General features: G+C 38.4%; 1 protein-coding gene across 15 annotated transcripts in view; it reads right to left on the bottom strand.

Annotated features, from left to right (window-relative positions):
* Positions 1-19,572, bottom strand: part of SYNRG (synergin gamma) — an 85,794-nt gene extending 66,222 nt beyond the window's left edge. For 12 of the 15 annotated variants that reach the window (XM_034641632.1, XM_034641633.1, XM_034641638.1 and 9 more), the window contains exons 1-3: positions 19,415-19,572; positions 12,667-12,707; positions 9,073-9,194 (exon numbers count right to left, since the gene is read on the bottom strand). In XM_034641632.1, the coding sequence (XP_034497523.1) occupies positions 9,073-9,194; positions 12,667-12,707; positions 19,415-19,491 (240 nt within the window). In that variant the 5' untranslated portion in view covers positions 19,492-19,572. The remainder of the gene's footprint in view (positions 1-9,072; positions 9,195-12,666; positions 12,708-19,414) is intronic. The other 3 variants (XM_011231896.3, XM_019805566.2, XM_019805571.2) reach the window with 1 other exon arrangement.
* Between the last annotated feature and the right edge of the window lie 2,176 nt (positions 19,573-21,748).

The raw sequence follows: 21,748 nt of genomic DNA, 5'->3' as shown, positions 1-21,748 counted from the left end.
ACTGTTTTGTTCTATTCTTTTAAAAATATGAAGCAAATACGGTATGTTAAAATCCGATAAAAGGATATGACTATCTTCATAGAAAATCCTTAGGAATCTATAAAAAAAATTCCTAGAATGAGTTCATCAAGGTTGCACGTTACAAAACAAACATACCCAAATCAATCATTTCTATATACTAGCAATGAACAGGGCACTGAAATAAAAACAACAATGCCATTTACATTACTCAAAAGAATGAAATGCCTAGCTATAAATCTAACAAAACATTTAAAGAACTTCTATGCTGAGAACTATACAATGCTGATGACAGAAATCAAAGACCTAAATGGAGAGACATATCACGCTCATGTATTGCAAGAATCCACATATTAAAGATGTCAATTGCCCCCAAATTGATAAAAAGGTTCACCATAATTCCTATCAAAACTCCAGTAAGATTTTTCATAGATATAGACAACATTATTCTAAAACTTATATGGAAAGATAGAAGAACTAGAATAGTTAAAATAATTTTGAAAAGAAGAATGACATGGGAAGACTTGTCATATAGCCACAGAGATTTAGTCAGTAACCAAAATCTCCCAACAAGAAAAGTCCTGCACCTGATGGCTTTGCTGGTGAATTCTACCAAACATTAAAAAACAAAACAAAACAAAAAAAAACCCCACCAAAACTTGGGACTCCATGAAAACCTTAAAAATTTGTACATCAAGAAACACTATCCAGAGTAAAAAGGGAGCCCACAGAATGGAAGAAAATATTTACAAATCATACATCTGATAAGGGATTAATAACTAAACTATACAGAGAACTCTTAAAATTCAACAACAAAAAACTCAATTCAAAAATGGACAGACTTCAATAAACATTTCCCCAAAGAAGATACAAAAATGGCCAATAATTACATGAGAAGATACTCAACACCCTCCATTAGAGAAATGTAAATTAAAACTACAATGAGATACAACCTCACATCCATTACAACAGCTACTACCAAAAAAACAGGGGGCACCTGGCTAGCTCAACTGGTAGAGCATGCAACTCTTGATCTCAGGTCATGAGTTCAAGCCCCATGTTGGGTATACAGCCTACTTAAGAAAACAAAAGCAAAAACAAAAACAGGATGGGGGTAGTTTGGGGAAGATGGCAGAATAGGAGGATCCTGAGCTCACCTCCTCCCATAGACACATTGAGACAGGAAATACATCTATGTAACTAACACTGAAAACAACCTGAAAACTGGCAGAAGAGACCTTCCACAGCTAATTAAGACTACATCAAAAAGGGTAGGAGGGGAGCTAAATGAAATGGAGCTAAGCAATATGCCTGATAAAGAATTCAAAGTAATGGTCACAAAGATACTCACCAAACTTGAGAAAACAGTGGAGGATCTCAGTGAGACCATCAACAAAGAGATAGACAATATTAAAAAGAGCCAGTCAGGGCTAAAAAATTCAACAACTAAAATTTAAAAATACACTAGGGGGAATCAACAACAGATTAGAGGAAGCAGAAGAATGCATCAGCAATCTGGAAGACAGCTTAATGAAATGCAACCAAGCTCAAGAGCAACAACAACAAAAAGAGTAATAATAAATGAGAACAGGTCAAAGAAACTCTGCGATATCACCAAGCATAATAATGTTTACTTTATAGGGAATCCCAGAAGAAGACAGAAAGAAGAGGGAAGAAAACTTACTTGAAGAAATAATAGCTGAAAACTTCCCTAACCTGGGGAAGGAAACAGACATCCAGATCCAGGAATCAGAGAGCCCCCAAAAAGATAAACCCAAGGAGGTCCTCAACAAGACACACAATAATTAAAAAGTAGTGCTAAAGAGAGAATTTTATTATTTATTTATTTATTTTTAATGATTTTTTATTATATTATGTTAGTCACCATACAGTACATCCCCGGTTTCCGATGTAAAGTTCGATGATTCACTAGTTGCGTATAACACCCAGTGCACCATGCAATACGTGCCCTCCTTACTACCCATCACCGGTCTATCCCATTCCCCCACCCCCCTCCCCTCTGAGGCCCTCAGTTTGTTTCTCAAAGAGGGAATTTTAAAAGCAGCAAAAGAACAGTTATATACAAGGGAAACCCCATAAAGCTATCAGCTGATTTTTCAGGAGACACTTTGCAGGCCAGAAGGCAGTGGCATGATATATTCAAAGTGCTGAAAGAAAAAATCCTGCAAACAAGAATACTCTACCCTGTAAGGTTATCATTCATAATAGGAGCGATAAAGAGTTTCCCAAACATAAAAAAGTTAAAGGAGTTCATCACTAAACCAGTCTTACAAGAAATGTTAAAGGGAATTCTTTGGTAAGAAAAGGCCATAATCAGGAGTAAGAAAATGATGAAAGGAAAAATTTTCACAGGTAAATGCAAACATATAATAAAAGTAGATTAATCACTTATAAAACCAGCATGTAGATTAAAGCACAAAAGTAGTAAAACCAATTATATCTATAAAAAGCAGCCAAGTGATTTGTAAAATAGAAGGATGTAAAGTATGACATCATATACATAAAATATGGGGGCAGGGAGTAAAAATTTAGTGCTATTAGAATGAGTTCAAACTTAAGTGACCATCAACTTAATAGACTGCTACATGCATAAGAAGTTATACATGAACCTAATGGTAACTACAAATCAAAAACCTGTAATGGATAGAAAAAATAAAGAGAGAGGAATTCAAACATAATACTAAAGAAAGCCATCAGACCACAAGGAAAGACAGCAAAACAAGAAGGAACACAAAAGAATGACAAAAACAACCATAAAGAAGTAACAAATGGCAAGTACATGATTATCAATAACTACTTTATTTATAAGATTTGTTTCCTTTTAATTTTAATTTTCTTTAAAGTAAGCTCTATGACCAAATTGGGGCTCAAACTCATAACCCGGAGATCAAGAGTTGCATGTTTTACTGAATGAGCCAGCCAGATGCCCCTCAATAATTACTTTAAATGTAAATGGACTAAATGTTCAAATCAAAAGTCACAGGGTGACTGAACGGATAAAAAAACAAGACCCACCTATATGCTGCCTACAAAAGACTCGCTTCAGAGCTAAAGACACATGCAGATTGAGATAATAAGGGATGTAAAAACATTTACCATGCAAACAGAAGTGAAAAGAAAGCTAGGGTAGCAATACTTACATCAGACAAAATGGACATTAAAACAGACTATAACAAGAGACAAAAGGACAAGAGGATACAATTATCAGTATCTATACACCCAATATAGGACCACCTAAATACATAAAGCAAATATTAACAGACATAAAGAGAAAAATTGACAGTAATACAATAATAGTAAGAGACTTTAACACTCCGCTTACATCAATGGAGAGATCATCCAAACATGTCCGAATGACACATTAGACCAGATGGACCTAACAGATATATTCAGACCACTCCACCCCAAAACAGTGGACTACACATTTTTTTCAAGTGCACATGCAACATTCTCCAGGATAAATGACATCTTAGTCCACAAGTCTCAATAAATTTTAAAAAACTGAAATCATATTATGCATTTTTTCCAACCACAACAGTATGAAACCAGAAATCAACCACAAGAAAATATCTGGAAGAACACAAATAACATGCTACTAAACAATGAATGGGTCGACCAAGATATCAAAGAGGAAATCTCAAAATACATGGAGACAAATGAAAATGAAAACATAATGGTCCAAAATATTTGAGATGCAACAAAAGCTGTTCTATGAGGGAAGATTACAGCAATACAGTCTGACCTCAGAAAAATCTCAAACAATGAACCTAATCTTACACCTAAAGGAACTAGGAAAAAAAAAAGCCCAAAGCCAGTAGAAGGAAGGAAATAATAAAGATTGCAGCAGAAATAAATGAAATAGAGACTAAGAAAACAAAAAAATAACACCAGAAGTTGGTTCTTTGTAAAGAAAAAGAAAATTGATAAACCTTTAGCCAGACTCATCAAGAGAAAAGGACTCAAATAAAACCAGAAATGAAGAAGGAGAAATAACAAATACCACAGAAATACAAAGGATTATAAGAGAATACAAATTATATACCAACAAACTCAACAACCTAGGAAAAAATGGATAAATTCCTAGGAATATGTAATATTCTAAAACTGAATGAGGAAGAAATAGAAAATTTCTGATTATACTGATTACTAGCAATGAAACTGACTCAGTAATCAAAAATTCCCAAAACACAAAAGTCTAGGACCAGATGCTTTCACAGGCGAATTCTACCAAACATTTAAAGAAAAGTTAATGCCTAGTCTTCTCAAACTATTCCAAAAAATAGAACAGGAATGAAAGCTTCCAAATTCACTTCATGAGGCCAGCATTACCCTGATACCAAAACCAGACAGACACTACAAAAAAAAGAAAACCATAGGCCAGTATCTCTGAGAAACATAGATGTAAAAATCCTCAACAAAATATTAGCAAACCAAATCCAACAATACATTAAAAAAATCATTCACCACAATCAAGTGGGATTTATACAGGAATGCAAGGGTGGGTGGCTCAATATTTGCAATCAGCATTGATATATCACATTAACAAGAGAAGGATAAAAACTGTGTGATAATTTCAGATGTGGACAAAGCATTTGACAAAATACAATCCATTCATGATTAAACACTCAACAAAATGGGTTTAGAGGGAACATACCTCAATATACTAAAAGCCATATATAAAAACCCACAGCCAACATTATACTCTATAGTGAAAGGCTGAGAGCTTTTCCTCTAACACTAGGAACAAGACAAGGATATCCATTCTCACCACTTTTTTTCAACATAGTACTGGAAATCTTAGCCACAGCCGTCAGACAAGATAAAGAAATAAAAGGCATCCTAAATGATAAGGAAGAAGTAAAACTGTCAGTACTTGCAGATGACATGATACTATAAATAGGAAACCATAAAGACTCTACCAAAAGACTATTAAAATTGATAAATGAATTCAGTAAAGTTTCAGGATACAGAATTAATATACAGAAATCTGTTGCATTTCTATACACTAATAATGGAAGTAGCAGAAAGAGATATTAAGAAAACAATCCCATTTACAATTACACCAGAAGTCTCACCTAGGAATAAATTGAACCAAGGAGTATAAAGACCTATACTCTGAAAACTGTAAGATATTGATGAAAGAGACCGAAGGTGACACGAATGGAAAGACAGTCCATACTCATGGACTGGAAAAATTAATACTGTTAAAATATTCATACTACCCAAAGCAACCTACAGATTCAATGCAATCCCTATCAAAATACCAACAACATTTTTCACAGAACTAGAACAAATAATACTAAAATTTGTATGGAACCACAAAAGAGCTTGAATAGTCAAAGCAATCTTGAGAAAGCTGGAGGTATCACAATCCCAGATTTCAAGATATACTACAAAGCTGTAGTAATCAAAACAATATGGTACTGGGGCCCTGGGAGGCTCAGTCGGTTAAGCGTCTACCTTCTGCTCAGGTCATGATCTCAAGGTCCTGGGATCGAGCCTGGCATCGGGCTCCCTGCTTAGTGGGGAGTCTGCTTCTTCCTCTCCCTCTGCCCCTTCCCCTGCTCATGCTCTCTCTCACTCTCTCTTTCTAAGAAATAAATAAAATCTAAAAAGAAAAACCAGCAATATGGTACTGGCACAAAAACAGACACACAGATCAATGGAACAAGATAGAGAGCCCAGAAATAAATCCACGCTTACATAGTCAATTAATCTACAATAAAAGAGGCAAGAATATAAAATGGGCTAGGAAAACTGGACACCTACATGCAAAATAATGAAACTGGACCACCTTCTTTCACCACACCCAAAAATAAACTCAAAACGGATTAAAGACCTAAATGTGAGACCTGAAATTATAAAACTCCTAGAAGAAAACACAGGCAGTAATTTCTTTGACATTGGCCGTTGAAATATTTTTCTAGCTATGTCTCCTCAGAGAAGGGAAACAAAAGCAAAATTAAACTATCGGGACTACACAAAAATAAAAAGCTTGTGCACAACAAAGGAAATCATCAACAAAACCAAAAGGCAACCTACTGAATGGGAGAAGGTATTTGCAAATAATACATCTGATAAGGTGGTAATATCCAAAATAATTCAATATCTATCTGATATATATTATTCAACACCAAAAACACAACCAAGGTGATTAAAAATGGGACCTGAATAGACATTTTTCCAAGGAAGACATCAGATGGCCAACAGACACATGAAAAGATGCTCAACATCAGTCATCATCAGGGAAATGCAAATCAAAACTACAATGCTATCACCTCACACCAGTCAGAATGGCTAAAATAAAAAACAAAAGAAATAACAAGTGTTGGCAAGGATGTGGAGAAAAAGGAATCCTCATGCACCTTTGGTGGAATTGAAATTGCTACAGTCACTGGAAAACAGTATGGAGGTTCCTCAAAAAATTAAAAATAGAATTACCATATGATCTAGTAATTCCACTACTGGGTATTTACCCAAAGAAAATGAAAACAAGGGGCACCTGGGTGGCTTAGTCAGTTAAGAGTCTGCCTTCAGCTCAGGTCATCATCTCAGGGTCCTGAGATTGAGCCTCGCATCAGGTTCCCTGCTCAAGGGGGAGTCTGCTTCCCCCTCTCCCTCTCCCTCTCCCCCTGACTCATGCTCATGCTATCTATCTCTCAAATAAATAATTAAAATCTCTAACAACAACTAAAAAAGAAAATGAAAACACTACGCACCCCTCTGTTTATTGCCATATTATTTACAATAGCCAAGATATGGAAGCAAACCAAGTGTTTATCCAAAGATGAATGGCTCAAGAAGATGTATATAATGGAGTATGACTCAGCCATAAAAAAGAATGAGATCTTGCCATTTGCCATGACACAGATAGTCCCTAGAGAGTATAATGCTAAGTGAAATAAGTCACTCAGAGAAAGACAAATACCATATGATTTCACCCATATGTGGAATTTAAGAAACAAAACAAGGGAACCACCAAAAAAAAAAAAAAGAGAGAGAGAGAAACCAAAACACAGACTCTTAAGAGAACTAGTGTGTGCCATGTGGGTGTGGATGGAAGGAGGTGTGAAAAAAGGGGATCAAGAGTATACTTATCTTGATAAGCACTGAGTAATGCATAGAATTGGTTAATTGTTACATTGTACACCTGAAACTAATATAACACTGTATGTTAACTATACTTCAATAAACAACAACAACATTGCATTCTATGGTAGATTGTTTCCAGCTATTTGCTGTGTTTAAGATTATACAATCCTATGTGATGTGCATTCTTCCTGGTATATTCTTCCCCTACTGCTGTTTGTTTGGCCATATTACTTCGGTGAGTAGAAGTAACTGATAAATGCTACCTCTGAGAAGAAGCTTTAAAAGTTGTAACAGGGTTTGGCCATCTCTTTTCCCTATGTCAATTCTGGGATGTCCTAGGTAAGGGTCTCAGGATAAAGAGAACAAGGATCGGAGTCACAGCCAACCCACAAAGGACATGTACCACAAATGAGAAATAAACCTTTGTTTTTGTAAGTCAGAGATTTTGGGATTGCTGTTTATGTAACATGACCTAGCAAAAGCTGAGTAACATGATTTAAAACCTACAAAAGCTCAATTTAGTCCCATTTCTTTTACTGGAGATGAATAAAGAATGATTCTGGAAGTTCTCCTAAATCTTTACATACAACACATAAGCTTTATTTGCTTATATGACTTCAACACAATAGTTTCAACTTAAATTCTGATTGTAAATGAATATTACTTATTTATAAATTATATATGTGTTACTGTACTAATATATTGTATACATGATAAAACATACAAACAGAAAATTTTAAATTAGCAAAAACAAAATATATGCCATTACAATATTTATTTACAGTATGGAAACTTTTGGTTCTGGCTTATTTGTGAAGGAATACATTTATTTTAAAGATTTATTTATTCATTTTAAAGAGACAGTGAGGGGGGGAGGGGCAGAGGGAGAGAGAGAGAGCTCCAGCACACTCCGTGTTGAGCATGGAGCCCAGCATAGGGCTGGATTCCATGACTGTGAGATCACGACCTGAGCAGAAACCAAGAGTTGGGCACTGAACCTACTGTGCCACCCAGGCACCCCTAATCTGTTTATTTAAAAAAAAAATACTATAATACTTTGGATTCAGCCATTCAAAGATCAGACTCCTGGATTCAGTTTATTTGGCTAGTTGGTTTAAATGGATATCGTAGATAGAGAAGATAATTTACAGAGAGATCCAAAATGGAAGAATCCCATCTTATCTTAGACAGTGCTTACTAAATCTATCAATTTCATTCACCAATTCTAAAATTAAAATGAACATTATTTGCTTTAATCAGTCAACATCTCACCTGCTCTCACTACATCACCCTTTTAATGATTCTCCTTCTATCTACTTTTGCCCTCCTCTCCACCTCTATCCTTCCCTACTTAGCAGTCAGGATGATCCTTCTGAAATACAAATCTGATTGTGTCATTCCACTGCTTTAAACTATTCAATTGAGAGAGAAGTCAATGTATAATTTGGATAAAACAGACTTATTCAAAAATTAGGTTCAAATCCTGGCTTCCTAAGCTCTGTGGGCATCCTCACAAACCGGCAGATTCCTTCTCAGAAAAACGGAGACACTACCTCTTTAAAAAGTTATGGAGATTACATAATCCAATACAAAGAAGGCTCTAAATCTTCCAAAAAATGACACAGCTCCTTTCATGAGAACAATGTTACTTCTAACAATGCTTCTTCATGGCATCAGGTCCCTAAACTTTTCAAGATGTCATTCTAAAATTCTTCTAAGCAAGTAATTAAATAAAGTAGTCACCAGATTTTCCTTACATGATTTATTTTGTTTTCCCCCCCACTCTTATGAACATATCTTTATTTTATTTTGAAGGAAGCCACCTAAGATGCGGACATTTATTTCCAAATATAATATTAAGCTCCTAGAATGTAGCTCTTAGTATGTAACACGTAACAACAAACCATAACTTTGTAAACAATTGGTTAAAGAGGCAAGTACCTGCATGGCAATAGGTCCTTGGGACATTTGAGAACTATAATTCATTCCTATCATGCCTTGCATATTAGGCTGCATGACAGAGACCATGGGAAATCCTTGCTGCTGCATTGGCATCAGTCCTGCTGAAAAACAAAGGTGTCATTAAAGTCAATGTATTTATTTTTTATTTAAAATAAATTTTTTTTGAGAGAGAGTATGCGCGTGCATGCAAGCTTGGGAGGGGCAGAGGGAGAGAGAACACCAAGCGGGCTCCACACCCAGTGCAGAGAGCGACGTGGAGCTTGACCTGACAATCCCAAGATCATGACCTGAGCCATAATCAAGAATCAGATGCTTGGGGTGCCTGGGTAGAGCAGCCGTTAAGCGTCTGCCTTAGGCTCAGGGCGTGATCCCGGCGTTCCAGGATCGAGTCCCACATCGGGCTCCTCCGCTGGGAGCCTGCTTCTTCCTCTCCCACTCCCCCTGCTGTGTTCTCTCTTTCGCTGGCTGTCTCTCTGTCACATAAATAAAAAAAAAAAATCTTAAAAAAAAAAAAAAAAGAATTAGGTGCTTAACCAACTGAGCCACCCCAGTGCCCCTAAAGTCAATGTATTTTAAAGTTTATTTTCTTAAAACCGTAAGTACACGAAGGACTTGTTACTTGGGAGGCAGCACAGTTTTGTGGAAAAAGCACAGGCCGTGGAGTGAGACAGACATGAATAAGATTCCATCAGTTACTTAGCTATGTGATCTTGGGCAAGTTATAAAACTTCATCTGTAAAGCGAAGAAAATAGCTTTTCTACAGAATTTTTGTGCGTTCTTAAGAAATGAACAGGATGGCCTAATTGTGATATTTCCAGATGGACCCCAGCAATCTCCGCCTCTTGGTACTCATTCCCCCCACACTGAATAGGGCTGCCCAGTATAACCAACAGGGTATGGTGGAAATGACCATGTGTAACTTCCAAGACTGGTTCTTAGAAGCCACTGCAGCTTCCTCCTTGCTCTCTTCCATCACTTGCTCTGGGGAAAGCTACTGCCACATCGTAAGAATACTTAAGCCATCCTATGGAGAATCCATGTGGCATGGAACTGAAACCTCTTGCCAAAAGGCAGCACAAATTTGTCATCTGTATGTGTGAGCCATCTTGGAAACAGATCACCCAGACCTAACAAAACTTAAGATGCCTGCAGCCCTGGTTGACACCTTCACTGCAATTTCTTTGGTCCTGAGCCAAAACCACCCAGTGAAGCCATACCCAGATACCTGATCCGTGGATACAATGTGAAATAATAAAATGTGTATTTTTTAAGTTTTGGGATATTTTTTATGCAGTGGCATATAACTAACTATGCAATAACATATATACTAATAGCATGAACTGTGGATGCCAACGAGAAATGTCACTTAGTACCTTTGGGACTTGCTTAACTTCTGTGCCTCGGTTGATTTGTAAAACTGTTTAATACCTAATATGAAGTAATGATATTGAAGAAGAAATGATATTCCTCTTCTATTTCCTTAGATGAATAGTTAATATAACATTTACCACTAAATAGCCATCAGCATGGAAAGTATATAATGCAATGGCAGGAGAACTATCATGAAAACAGGATTTAGATTAAAGTAACTCCCAAACTTTTCCAATGAAGTATTCCAGGGAGTGGAGGAGACTAAAGATATATACCTTCAGAAATTTAATAAATACTAAGTGCCTACTATATGTTAGGCACATATTTGGTACACAACTGTGAACAAAACAAAATCCCTCCATGGCCTGAACACAAATTTCAACCTAATTTTGCACTTTATTACATCTACGTTGGTTCTTCTATAAAGAGCTTTTATTTAATGGGTTAGCATGGTGATGAGTATTAAGGAGGGCACGTATTGCAAAGAGCACTGGGTGTTATATACAAACAACAAATTATGGAACACTACATCAAAAGCTAATGATGTACTGTATGGTAATATACATACATACATACATAAAGGAGAAAAAAATTTTGATTAAAAGTCTGGTAAAGTATACCGCATTTACTTTGTGAGTTCTGTGTACCTTAAAGGTTGTTTATACACAGTTTAATTTCAGAAGCATGAACATCCATATTTACAAGTAACATTAGTAATAGCATTCATTTATTCATTCAATCATTTATTCAAACATGTGAGGGCCTACTCCTTGTCAGGCACCATTCTAGGGACATGGTAGTCAATAAAACCAGGTCCCTGCCCTCATGGAACTTTACATGTTCTCCTCTTGCCCTTTTGGACCTAAAGTTTTGTTCATTTGGATTCGTTTTATGTAATTCTGGAATGGGTAACTCAGGTACTTACTACAACGTTTAAAGGCATGAAAGTATACACAGTGAAAACCTTCATCTCTCTCTTGTCTCCTGTTTACCTACTCATGATCTTGTGGCTACTCTTGCTGTCAGCTTCTTGTATATGCTTTCAGAAATAATCCATGCATAATTTAAAGCCTTCTAATGATCAAAAAGTCCATGCTAACATACTTTGTAAAAAGAAAAAAATCTCAAAAACAATTCCAAATTCCAAAAGAAAAAAATATCATGCAACCTTTTGGGCTCTCTTCTTGCTCTATATGCAGATTTTTACTTGAAAGTTTTATAAAAATGCAAAATCTTGAGCCACAATAATGAATAACTCTATAACGCCTTCCTAAAGAACAAAAGATCTCAAACCATTCGATCTAAATCTGGGACACATCTAATTACAGATAGCTTAAATAATGCATAAATGTCAGCACAATGAAAATAATACAACTGACCCTTGGAAAAATTTACCTGAAACGCAACCTCCATCACTGATTACAAATGGAGACAAAGTCAGTATGAGCCACTGACCACCAGCTACTGAGCCGCTCTTTATCTTTCATCTCTACTGGTGCTGGGAGTCTCTGTTTCTCTAGCAATTCTACCATAAACAATCATCACTGGCTTTGTGAGAAGGGCCAGTTTTCAGAAGCAGACTGAGATGTGTCAGGGGTACAATGAAGAGGGTGTGAGCAGGAAGAAGAGAAAGGCAGACATATTCTTTCTTCAATGCTGTGTCCCAGTGGCACAGCAGCATGAGTCAAGATTGGACCCCTTCACTACAGTTGCTCTAAAGACACAGCTAGAACTGATATTGGTAGGCCCTTGCCTGAAACAGAGAGAAGGGATATACCCAGTAAAGAAATTGAAAAGAATAAAATGGAGACTTAAAAAATAATTTATACTGCATGAGAATATATGATCTCTTACATACATAAGACCAAATTCATATAGAGAAAACATGGCAGTATAGAATAATTAAAGAAGTTCATTTACTCATTCAACGAACACCCACAGAGACCCCATAATTTTCTATCAGTACGCTGGGTACTGCAGGTACCAACGAGCTTAAGGCAGACATAGCTTCTGCCCTACGGAGCTAACCATCTAGAATTATACAATTTTTGAGAAATTTTAAGAATAGCTAGCATATGTATAAGTTCAAGACTGTAGAAAAACTTTACTCTATTTGGCAGCAACAAGACTTTTTTTATCCACTTAATTCCCAAGTTCAGAAACATGAAAGTGAAAACTTTAAAACTTCAGCTCTCACATACCTTGAGGGGGTCTCATTCCACCTGCAACCGGAAACATGAAGCTGAAAACAGAAGGAAAACTATCAGGATCTTAATATACACAAAGATTTCAAATAAAACATGTAATTTTTTTACATAAACAAAAGAACTGTAGACAGGGTCCCGCCATTTGTCCTGTAGTACAATCCTCAGTATCAACACAGACTGAACGTCCATAGGCTGCATGACAGCATGTTAGCGCAGGGAGAAAATTTTTGAACTGGAAAACAGAAGACCTTGACGCTAATCCTGGTCCTGTCCCTGCGTGGCTTCCCTGGATTCCAATTTCTCCATCCATAAAATGAGAAGGCTGGATGAGATTCAATTCAGCGAACACGGACTGAGTCCCTACTACATGGAGGAACTGGATCAGCTCACAGTCTTGTGGGAGGCATGCATGCAGGCAACAAACTCTAATACCAGGCAGGACGTGCTAAGTGCTGCGAGAGGTCCAGAATACTAACAGATGAAAAGAAAAAGATTAATTTGATGGGTTACAGCTCAGGGCGTTTTGTGAAGGTATGTTTTTAGCTGAACCTCAGAGAGAGTCACACTGGAGTTTGAGTGAAAGCTCTGAGGCCAGAGCTGTGTGTTTAGAGAAATGATTTAAGGCTGACTATAAGATAGAGGATTAGAGAAGCAGACTGTGGAGGACCTCTGATTTTCCTTTGAATACTATATGAAGGCAGAGATTGTTCATTGTGGTAAAATACACATAACAAAGTTTTACCATTTTAACCAGTTTTAAGTGTATAGTTTGTAGTGTTACGTTCACTCACGATGTTGTACAACTATCGCCATGACCCATTTCTGGACTTTTTCATCATCCCTAATAAAGACTCTATACCCACTAAAGAATTAACTCCCCATCACCCCCTCCCCCAGCCCCTGGTGGCCACTACTTTTTGTCTCTATGAATTTGCCTATTCTAGCTACCTCAGATTAAGTGGAATCATACGATACTTGTCCTGTCTGTATATGGCTAATTTCACTTAACATAGTGTTTTCCAGATTCATCCACGTCATAGCCAGTATCAGCATTTCTTTCCTTTTTATGGCTGAATAATAAATACTCCATCGTATGTATGTACCACATTTTGTTTATCCCCTCAACTGTTGAAGGATACGTGTGTTGTTTCTACCTTTTGGCTGTTGTGGATAATGCTGCTATGAACGTTGGTATACATGTGTCTGAGTCTCCCTGTCAATTCTTTTGGATGGACTTATACATACACATACATACATACACACACAAACACACTTTGGAGTGGAATTGCTGGGTCATATAAGCAATTGTGTGCTTATTTTCTGAGAAACTGCCAAACTGTTTTCAACAACCGTGGCACCATTTTACATTCTCACTAGCAATGCATGGGGTTCCAATTTTTCCACGACCTCACCAGCACTTGTTATTTTGTGGGTTTTTTTTTTTTTTTATAATCGTTATACTAAGGGGTATGAAGTATTAGCTCACTGTGATTTGAATCTGCATTTCCCTGATGTCAGAGGTTCTAAGTAGGAAAGTGAAATAATCAGAGATGCGGTTTAGGTTTTTCTAGGAACATGGTAAAGCAGAGAAGATTTGAAGCAAAAAGAACCAGCTAAGAAACTACCACAATAGTCTTAATAAGAGATGAAAACGGCCATAACCAGGGTGGAGGGACTAGAAAAGAAGAGGTGAATGAAAGCTATTCAAAAGGAAGAATCAAGAGGACTTGGCAATTGCCAGATGGGGGAAAAGCAGTAAAGAAGCAGAAAGGGCTAAAGATCACGCTGAGATTTTGAGCCTGAGCAATGGCAAGGATGGTGATACTGTTCCTAAAAAAAGGAACCCTTGAATAGGTTTGGAGAGAAAGGAGGAAGATTGCTCCTCAAAGAGCAATCTAGCAGGCAATCAGAAAAGTAACTCAAGCTAAGGAGAAGGGCCTAGATCAATCTAGGTAGGCTTTTTTTTTTTTTTTTTAAGATTTTATTTATTTGAGAGAGAGAGAGCACAAGCAGGAGGAACAGCAGGCATAGGAAGAGGGAGAAGCAGGCCAGCGGGAATCCTGGGATCATGACCCAAGCCCAAGGCAGATGCTTAACAGACTGAGCCACCCAGGTGCCCCTAGCTAGGCTCTTTTAAATAAAGGTAAAAAAAAAAAATTATGTCCTTGTTGTGAATGAAATCGCTAAGGGAATGGGCATATACAGGGAGAAGACACCAAAGGGCAACTTGGAGAATTCTTATGGTAAAAACTGAGTAAGGAATGGTCACTGAAAACCAAGGGAGTTAATTATAATTGAGTGATAACTAAGGAAGGACCACATTTCAGAAAGAAGGAAGTAGTTATCAGTATCTAATTATGTAGAAAAGGTGATCAGAATGAAGATTAACAAAAAAGCTCACTGCTTCCAAAAATGCTGATCTTTGAGTAAGCAGTGTCAAGAGGAAGAGAAACTCTTGGACCTGTAGGGAGAAAGGTTTAGGATAGAAAAGATATACTTAGTAATTGATAAAGTTTTTTGGGGAATGAGATTAACACAGGAAGGTAGCAAAAGAGACCTGCTTTGAAAAGGAAGAGGGACTTCTTTCTAAGAGGCTGGAGGGAAAGAAAATGGGACAATTCAAAGAAGAAAAAGTCTGAGTGGGAAAGACTCGATTTGGGAGTCAAGGATCTGAAGGGGGTTTCGGAAAATCTTTAAAGAATCTAGTGAAATCTAGAAATTATATGCCAAATTTATGTGTCCTTGCATTTTTCTATTGTATAATACTCCCTTTCCAGGAAAAAGGCTAAACACCAAACATTAGAGTCTTTTAGTTCTATTAATATTTTTAATTTAAAAAAATTTTGGGGGTGCCTGGGTGGCTCAGTCGTTAGGCGTCTGCCTTCGGCTCAGGGCGTGATCCCGGAGTCCTGGAATCAAGCCTCACATCGGGCTCCTCCCCTGGGAGCCTGCTTCTTCCTCTCCCACTCCCTCTGCTTGTGTTCCTTCTCTCGCTGGCTCGCTCTCTCTCTGTGTCAAATGAATAAATAAAATCTTTAAAAAAAAATTTGTGGTTTACAAATTCTAGTTGGATAGCTAGTTATATGTTATTTACAGCTTTGTAGAGGATTTGAACTGTTAGCAAATCCTACTGCAAGCAGTCCCACACCCAGAGAGAGGCTTGAATAGTGAACAGCTTTTCTGAACTGCACACAAGATATATGAGCTAAACTATGCGTTACCCGGATAAGCTGTTTAAACTGCAAGTTGAAATTTGGTAGTATCACTTTTTAAAAAAGCTACTCACACATACTAAGATTTATAAACTTAGGAATAATGCATTTAAGTAATCAACTTGTCCAGACTTCTCCAAATCAGTCTTAAAGATTACAATTACCAATATGGTTTAGTGGCTAAGTACAAACTAGAAACTCAAGTTATATTTTCTTTTTTCCAGTTCAGCTATAAATTAACTGTAAAGTTCTATGCAAACCCCTTCACCACCCTGTCCTGGTTCCCCCTCTGTCAAATGAGGACACAGAACTGCAAGTTTGCCAAGGTCCCAACTAAGATAACCAAATAGACAAGAATAAATGTATAGGATGTATAAAGGTTACCTTGAAAACCAGTAAAAACTAAATTAAGAATATTACTGACAAAATCACTTACTCCAGTAATTATTTAGCAACCCAAACTCTTTAGTGACCTATGTACCATTCATGATTCTCTGGAATGTTTAGACAACTAACATCAACATGCTTCAAGACTGGGTAGACAGGCAGCTAAGACACTTGTAAGACAAAAGTTTGGCAAAAAAACAAAACAAAACATCAAAAAACCTCAAAAACCCAAAACCTATAAACTGGGCAGCAACATGACCAGCGACTTAATTTCAAAGGTAAAACCACTATTTCTTACCAATACCCGAGTATGAAAGCAGAACCAGGAGGTCTACTTGTCCCATGCCTATCGCATTCATCCTTCCCTTTCAGGTACCTTTGCTACTAACCTTCCCTCCCCAGGCAAGGACTCCAGCAAAACCTCCGCCTCCAGCCTAGCAAACGCCTAATACAGAGCACAGGTGAGGTGCATCTTCCAAGGACCATTTGATAAGACCACTCCTGGGATTATAATCATTCCCCCTTAAGTTGAACTTCTTTACTTTATATCCAAGGCCCCCTCCAGTTTTAGCACAACTTTTTCAGTTTTATCTTACAAAACTCATCTCCCACAATCCATCTGGCCTTACCTGCTGTTCCGTTAGTGTTCAGTAGGCATTCACATTTCTTATGACAATCCCTTGACCCCTTCTTCTCCTCCAAATGAGGCTCAGCTGAAATACCTCCTTTGCTTTCAATGTAGCCTAAATCCACAAATATTTACAGAATGTTTTCTATGTTACTATGTTTCTATGTACTAAAAGCAGTGGAAGATGAAAAGATGAGGAAGTCCTTAAGGAGCTCATAAAAGAGAAGGAAAAACATAGACAAGCTCACAAATGATAATATCCCAGAAGGCTACAGACTAATCAAGATCTTTCTTTTCTCTCCGCTGTACTTGTCTTTTAAAAAAAATTATACTTGTCATCTCTTGGGTAAATTTTGTCCTTTATATAACTCTACCATTTATTCTAAAGTAGCCCAACCACGATACCAATCAAAAATAGGCTAATGTTAATGAAGTTGGAAAATGCCACTACTTTTTGTTTAGTCTCTCAGAACAGAAACAAGTACCTAAGAAATATGGTACCTTATAGTTCCTGGATTTTCTCCTTTAAGCGGCTGAGAAAGGTTGCCTGGCTCTTTTTCTTTTCCCTTAAAATATACTTAGGCTATCATAATGTTAACTTCCTTATAAAATAACCTCAGCCCTCACCGCTGCTCTCTAAAAACTGTAATATTCTTTCTTTATTGAGCATACAGCTTTTTGGCCTCAGAAAGTTTCCAATATATGTAACATTTACCATACATTTTGCAAGGTCAGGAACATTTAAACCACTTTTCTCTCCCATATATCCTCTAGAGTTTTATTTATTTTTTAAGATTTTATTTATTTATTTGTCAGAGCATGGGTGAGTGCACAAGCAGGGGGAGCAGCAGGCAGAGGGAGAAGCAGGCTCCTGCAGAGCGGGGAGCCTGAGGCGGGACTGAATCTCAGGACTCTGGGATCATGCCCTGAGCCAAAGGCAGCTGCTAACCAGCTGAGCCACCCAGGCGTCCCTGTCCTCTACAGTTTTAGAATTCAATGTTACTCTAACCTTTATAGATGAAAGAAATTTTAAAATCAATCATTCTAACTTCTATCTCAATTCAGGCCATACTTATTTTTAAAAATGAGTGTTCGTGGACTGGTGACATTAAAACATTAAAAGGGGGATGATGAATTCAACTTTCTTCACGTGAGGCCTTCCACACACACACAAAGCAGAAACCAAACCAACCAAAAGAAAACCCATAGGCCTAAAATACCAAACTAAGTTTATATTTTTCCAGAACTTAGTGCCATGATTAATCATAAACTTGATTAAATTAATACCACTCAAGAACATATTAGAAACTGTCATCATATATAGAAAAGATTATCTTCTGCAGCCAAAAACTGACTTACATCAAGTATTTATTAAAGATGCTAATGAAACAGTGTAGATTAGAAAACAAAACAGTTTTAAATCTAAAGTAAAAGATGTGTAGAAGAAATGGAAAATGGGGCTGCACGCAGGTGGTTCATTCAACAGCCACTGCCCTCTTTTCCTAGCAAATATATAAGCACCTGCAGGAGGTGATAACTTTAAATACTTGACACTTCTTAGTGTTCCTGACTCCAAAACAAACACTGCCTACCAAACACTAACACCTTGCTTTCCAAAAATAATTTAGGATGCTGAAGATAAAAAGCTAATTTTATCTTCAAATGTGTATGCACTATGAGTCGGTTAACAAAACAAACTCAGACTAGGTCATTATTATAGAAGTGGGGTGAAAACTTCCCCGAACAAAGGATTTCCTTAAATGACGAACTCGTCAAGTTGCAGACGTTCTTCTCCTTTATCATTCTGGATATGAGAACCACAGGCAATTTTTATATGACAGAGGAGAGATTTATTTAAGGACTAAGTAAAAGTCTGGAAGCTTTGTTCTAATAACTGAGTAACTGTTTAATAGTGATTTGATTTTAATAAGGAGACAAGTCTTAAGAGTTACGTCTACAAGAGCTCTATTTATTAATTCAAAGGTCTTCAGCATTTCCTGCTGTTTCTCGTGTGTTGTTAAGGTGATAAAAAGGACAGGACATTCTAAACGGGGGAAGACAAATAGTACACACACACATCTTGGAAACAGCTGTTCAGTTTTGTGAGATTTTTCAGAGCCTTCACTACCCTAACCCCGGTCAAAACCAGAAAGCCCTAGGAAAGGGAAGTCTGGTCGCTCGGAGCCAGCCCGGGCTGGAAGCGAGGCGTTGGGGTTCCTGCTCTCCCCAGCCCCGGCCGGGGGCCAGCCCAGCCGAGCAGACCCTCACCTCCTGCTCCTTTTCCTCCTCTGCTCCCCGCACTGGGACGCTCTCGCTCGCTGCTCGGCCTGGGAGACAGGAGTCGGGCGCCGGGGTCCCCCCGCCCCCTCGGCCTAGGTCCCCGGAGGACCCCCCTTCTCCCGTAAACCAGTGCAAAGGAAAAGGGGTCGAAGCGAGTGAAAACCGCCATAACCGCCACACAGCCCTCGCCCCGGCGGGGCCAACCCTGGGGCCTGGCCCGGCTCTGCACACCCACCTGCCTCCCCCGGCAGACCCAGGGCCGGCTCCCGCGGCCCCGCCGCCGCCAGCTCCAGCTCCCGGCCGCAGCGCCATCTTGCTCCGGGTCCGCCGCCGCCACCTTACAAGCAGCTGTCAGCTGAAGACAGCCACTTCCGGGGCAAACGCCAGCCCCTCCACGCCGCGTACTGGGCGGCGGGGCGGAGCCGTGCGCCCGCGTGACCCTCCGCGCCCCGGGGAGGGGGGAAGGCGGCGCGCCCTCGTCACGTGGCCTGACGGCAGCTGGGGGTCCTCCGAGCGCGATTCTAGCTCTGGGGTTGCCTGGGCGGCACAGGCGAGCTGATTCATTCTCTGGCAAGGCTCTCCCGAGAGCCCGGCTGGAGGCCGAGCGGCAAAGCGTTGTCCCTCCGTTTGAAAAACCGGCATGGTGGTTAGTGGAAAGTGGAGATCGAATCTTGCTTTTTAAACTGGAAAGATGGGTGTATGGGTGTTCTTTTATTCTTTTCACACATAAAGAATGGGTGGGTTCTGGACGCTCCTTTGATAGCTTCACAGCGCTGATCAGTGGTCACCTCTCTACTTTTTCCCGAGAACTCGGCAGCTTCCTCCTGGCACCCACCCCAGAAGATGAAGATATTTAAAATTTAGTAAAGCAGCCTAGCGCAAATAACCCTAGCCCGCATATAAAACCTTTGATGCGCACCGTTCATGTGTTCATGTGTTTGGTTCTGCCACTATGCCACCCAATAATCCCTGCTTTTCCTATACTTGCAAGCAGGGGCAAAACGGTGTTTGGAAAGCAGTCCATCATTACTCTGAACTTATCTGGAGATTTATTTATATATATATGTATATATATATAAATAAAATCTGGGCATATTTTTACTTTTTCCCCCTCCTCGAACTACTGTAAGTAAAATACAAAAGTCCAAGGTAAACTTTTCCAAGCCTTCAGAGTTTGCTTATTAGCAAGTAGTGGATTAATTATAATTAGCTTTATCTTTCACTCTTGCCCCACGGCTTTTACAGGGAAACAATTTGTAATAATAGTTATCTTTTATTGGGCACAAATTCTGGAACCATACTGAATTTTTTCAAATCCTCAGTGTCCCTAAGAGTGAATATGGGCATTTTGCAGGTGAGAAAACCAAGGTTAAAAGAAGTTGTAATTTGCCCAGGTCATAGAGTTGGAAAGCAGCAGGACCGGGATTCAAACCCAGGTGTTTCACGTAAAAGTCCTTACTCATTTCACTAGCGAAGCTATTCAATTATCATGTATTCTCTTCACAACAGTCTGCTAATTTCATTTCTCTTCTTCTGTAGGTGAAACTGAAATTTGTGTAGCATATAGTCCCAGCTGATATAAAAGTGCTAAATTCGGTATTAATCCACTGAGAAACCAAGTTAATACTGGTGTTTGTAGCCACTGTTATTTAAGGATGGGTAGTTACACAGGAGAAAATACTAAAAAGAGGAAATAAAGTCAAATGAAGGGAGTATATCAGGATCATAGGAGATGTGATCTCTTATGTCTGCCAGATACTTTGTTCTCCTTTGCCAGTGGATTTCTACATCTGCTAGACTCAGCACAGGTCAGCCTTCCATGACATTAGATGCCGTCCTCTGATGCTTCAGTACCTTGGCCTTATGTCTAACACAGCATTTACCACGCTATTTGTTCCTTTACTCTATACCCACCACTACACTCTAAGGGCACAGATTGTGTTATTAAGCCTTGTATTCCTAACCAAATATATCATGTTTGTTTAAGGAATATTTGGCATTAATTTATAACATGTCAGGCACAGAGCTAGGCACTTCCAATAACTGAGACATAGTTGGTATTACCCCCAACCTCATACATGAAAAAAACAGAAGCTCTGAGAAATTAAAGAACCTATTCTGTCGTACAGCTGGCAATAGGTGGCACCATCACGACGACTTCCAAGATACTTAGAGTCAAGGATCTGTTTGTAAGAACAAAGAAAAATCACGTTTGTATGTATTTTTTGCACCTTGCAGCAAGTGGTCTCCATTTACATAAATTCTGAAGAGGAACAATTTGTCTCATTTAAAATATTCAAGTTGGAGTCTATCTGTTCTGACACTAGAATAAAAGGCTGAGAATAAAGGAAATTAATATGTTTAATTCAAATACTGCTGAGGTAAGATTATTTATAGTATTGTAGTAATATTGATAATAACTACCATTCATGTAAGGCAGCATTCTAAGTACCTTACATGTATGAAGTCAATTTTTTATTCCAACTGTACAAAAACTAGCAACTAAGAAAAATCTGCTAATAATGAATAGTCTCCATCACTGTAAAATCTTAACTCTTTACCTTTGGCA

The sequence above is a fragment of the Ailuropoda melanoleuca genome, chromosome 13 (assembly GCF_002007445.2).
Source record: "Ailuropoda melanoleuca isolate Jingjing chromosome 13, ASM200744v2, whole genome shotgun sequence".
NCBI lineage: Eukaryota > Metazoa > Chordata > Mammalia > Carnivora > Ursidae > Ailuropoda > Ailuropoda melanoleuca.
Note: the sequence above shows the minus strand (reverse complement) of the source record. Positions and strands in the feature narration are given on the sequence as shown.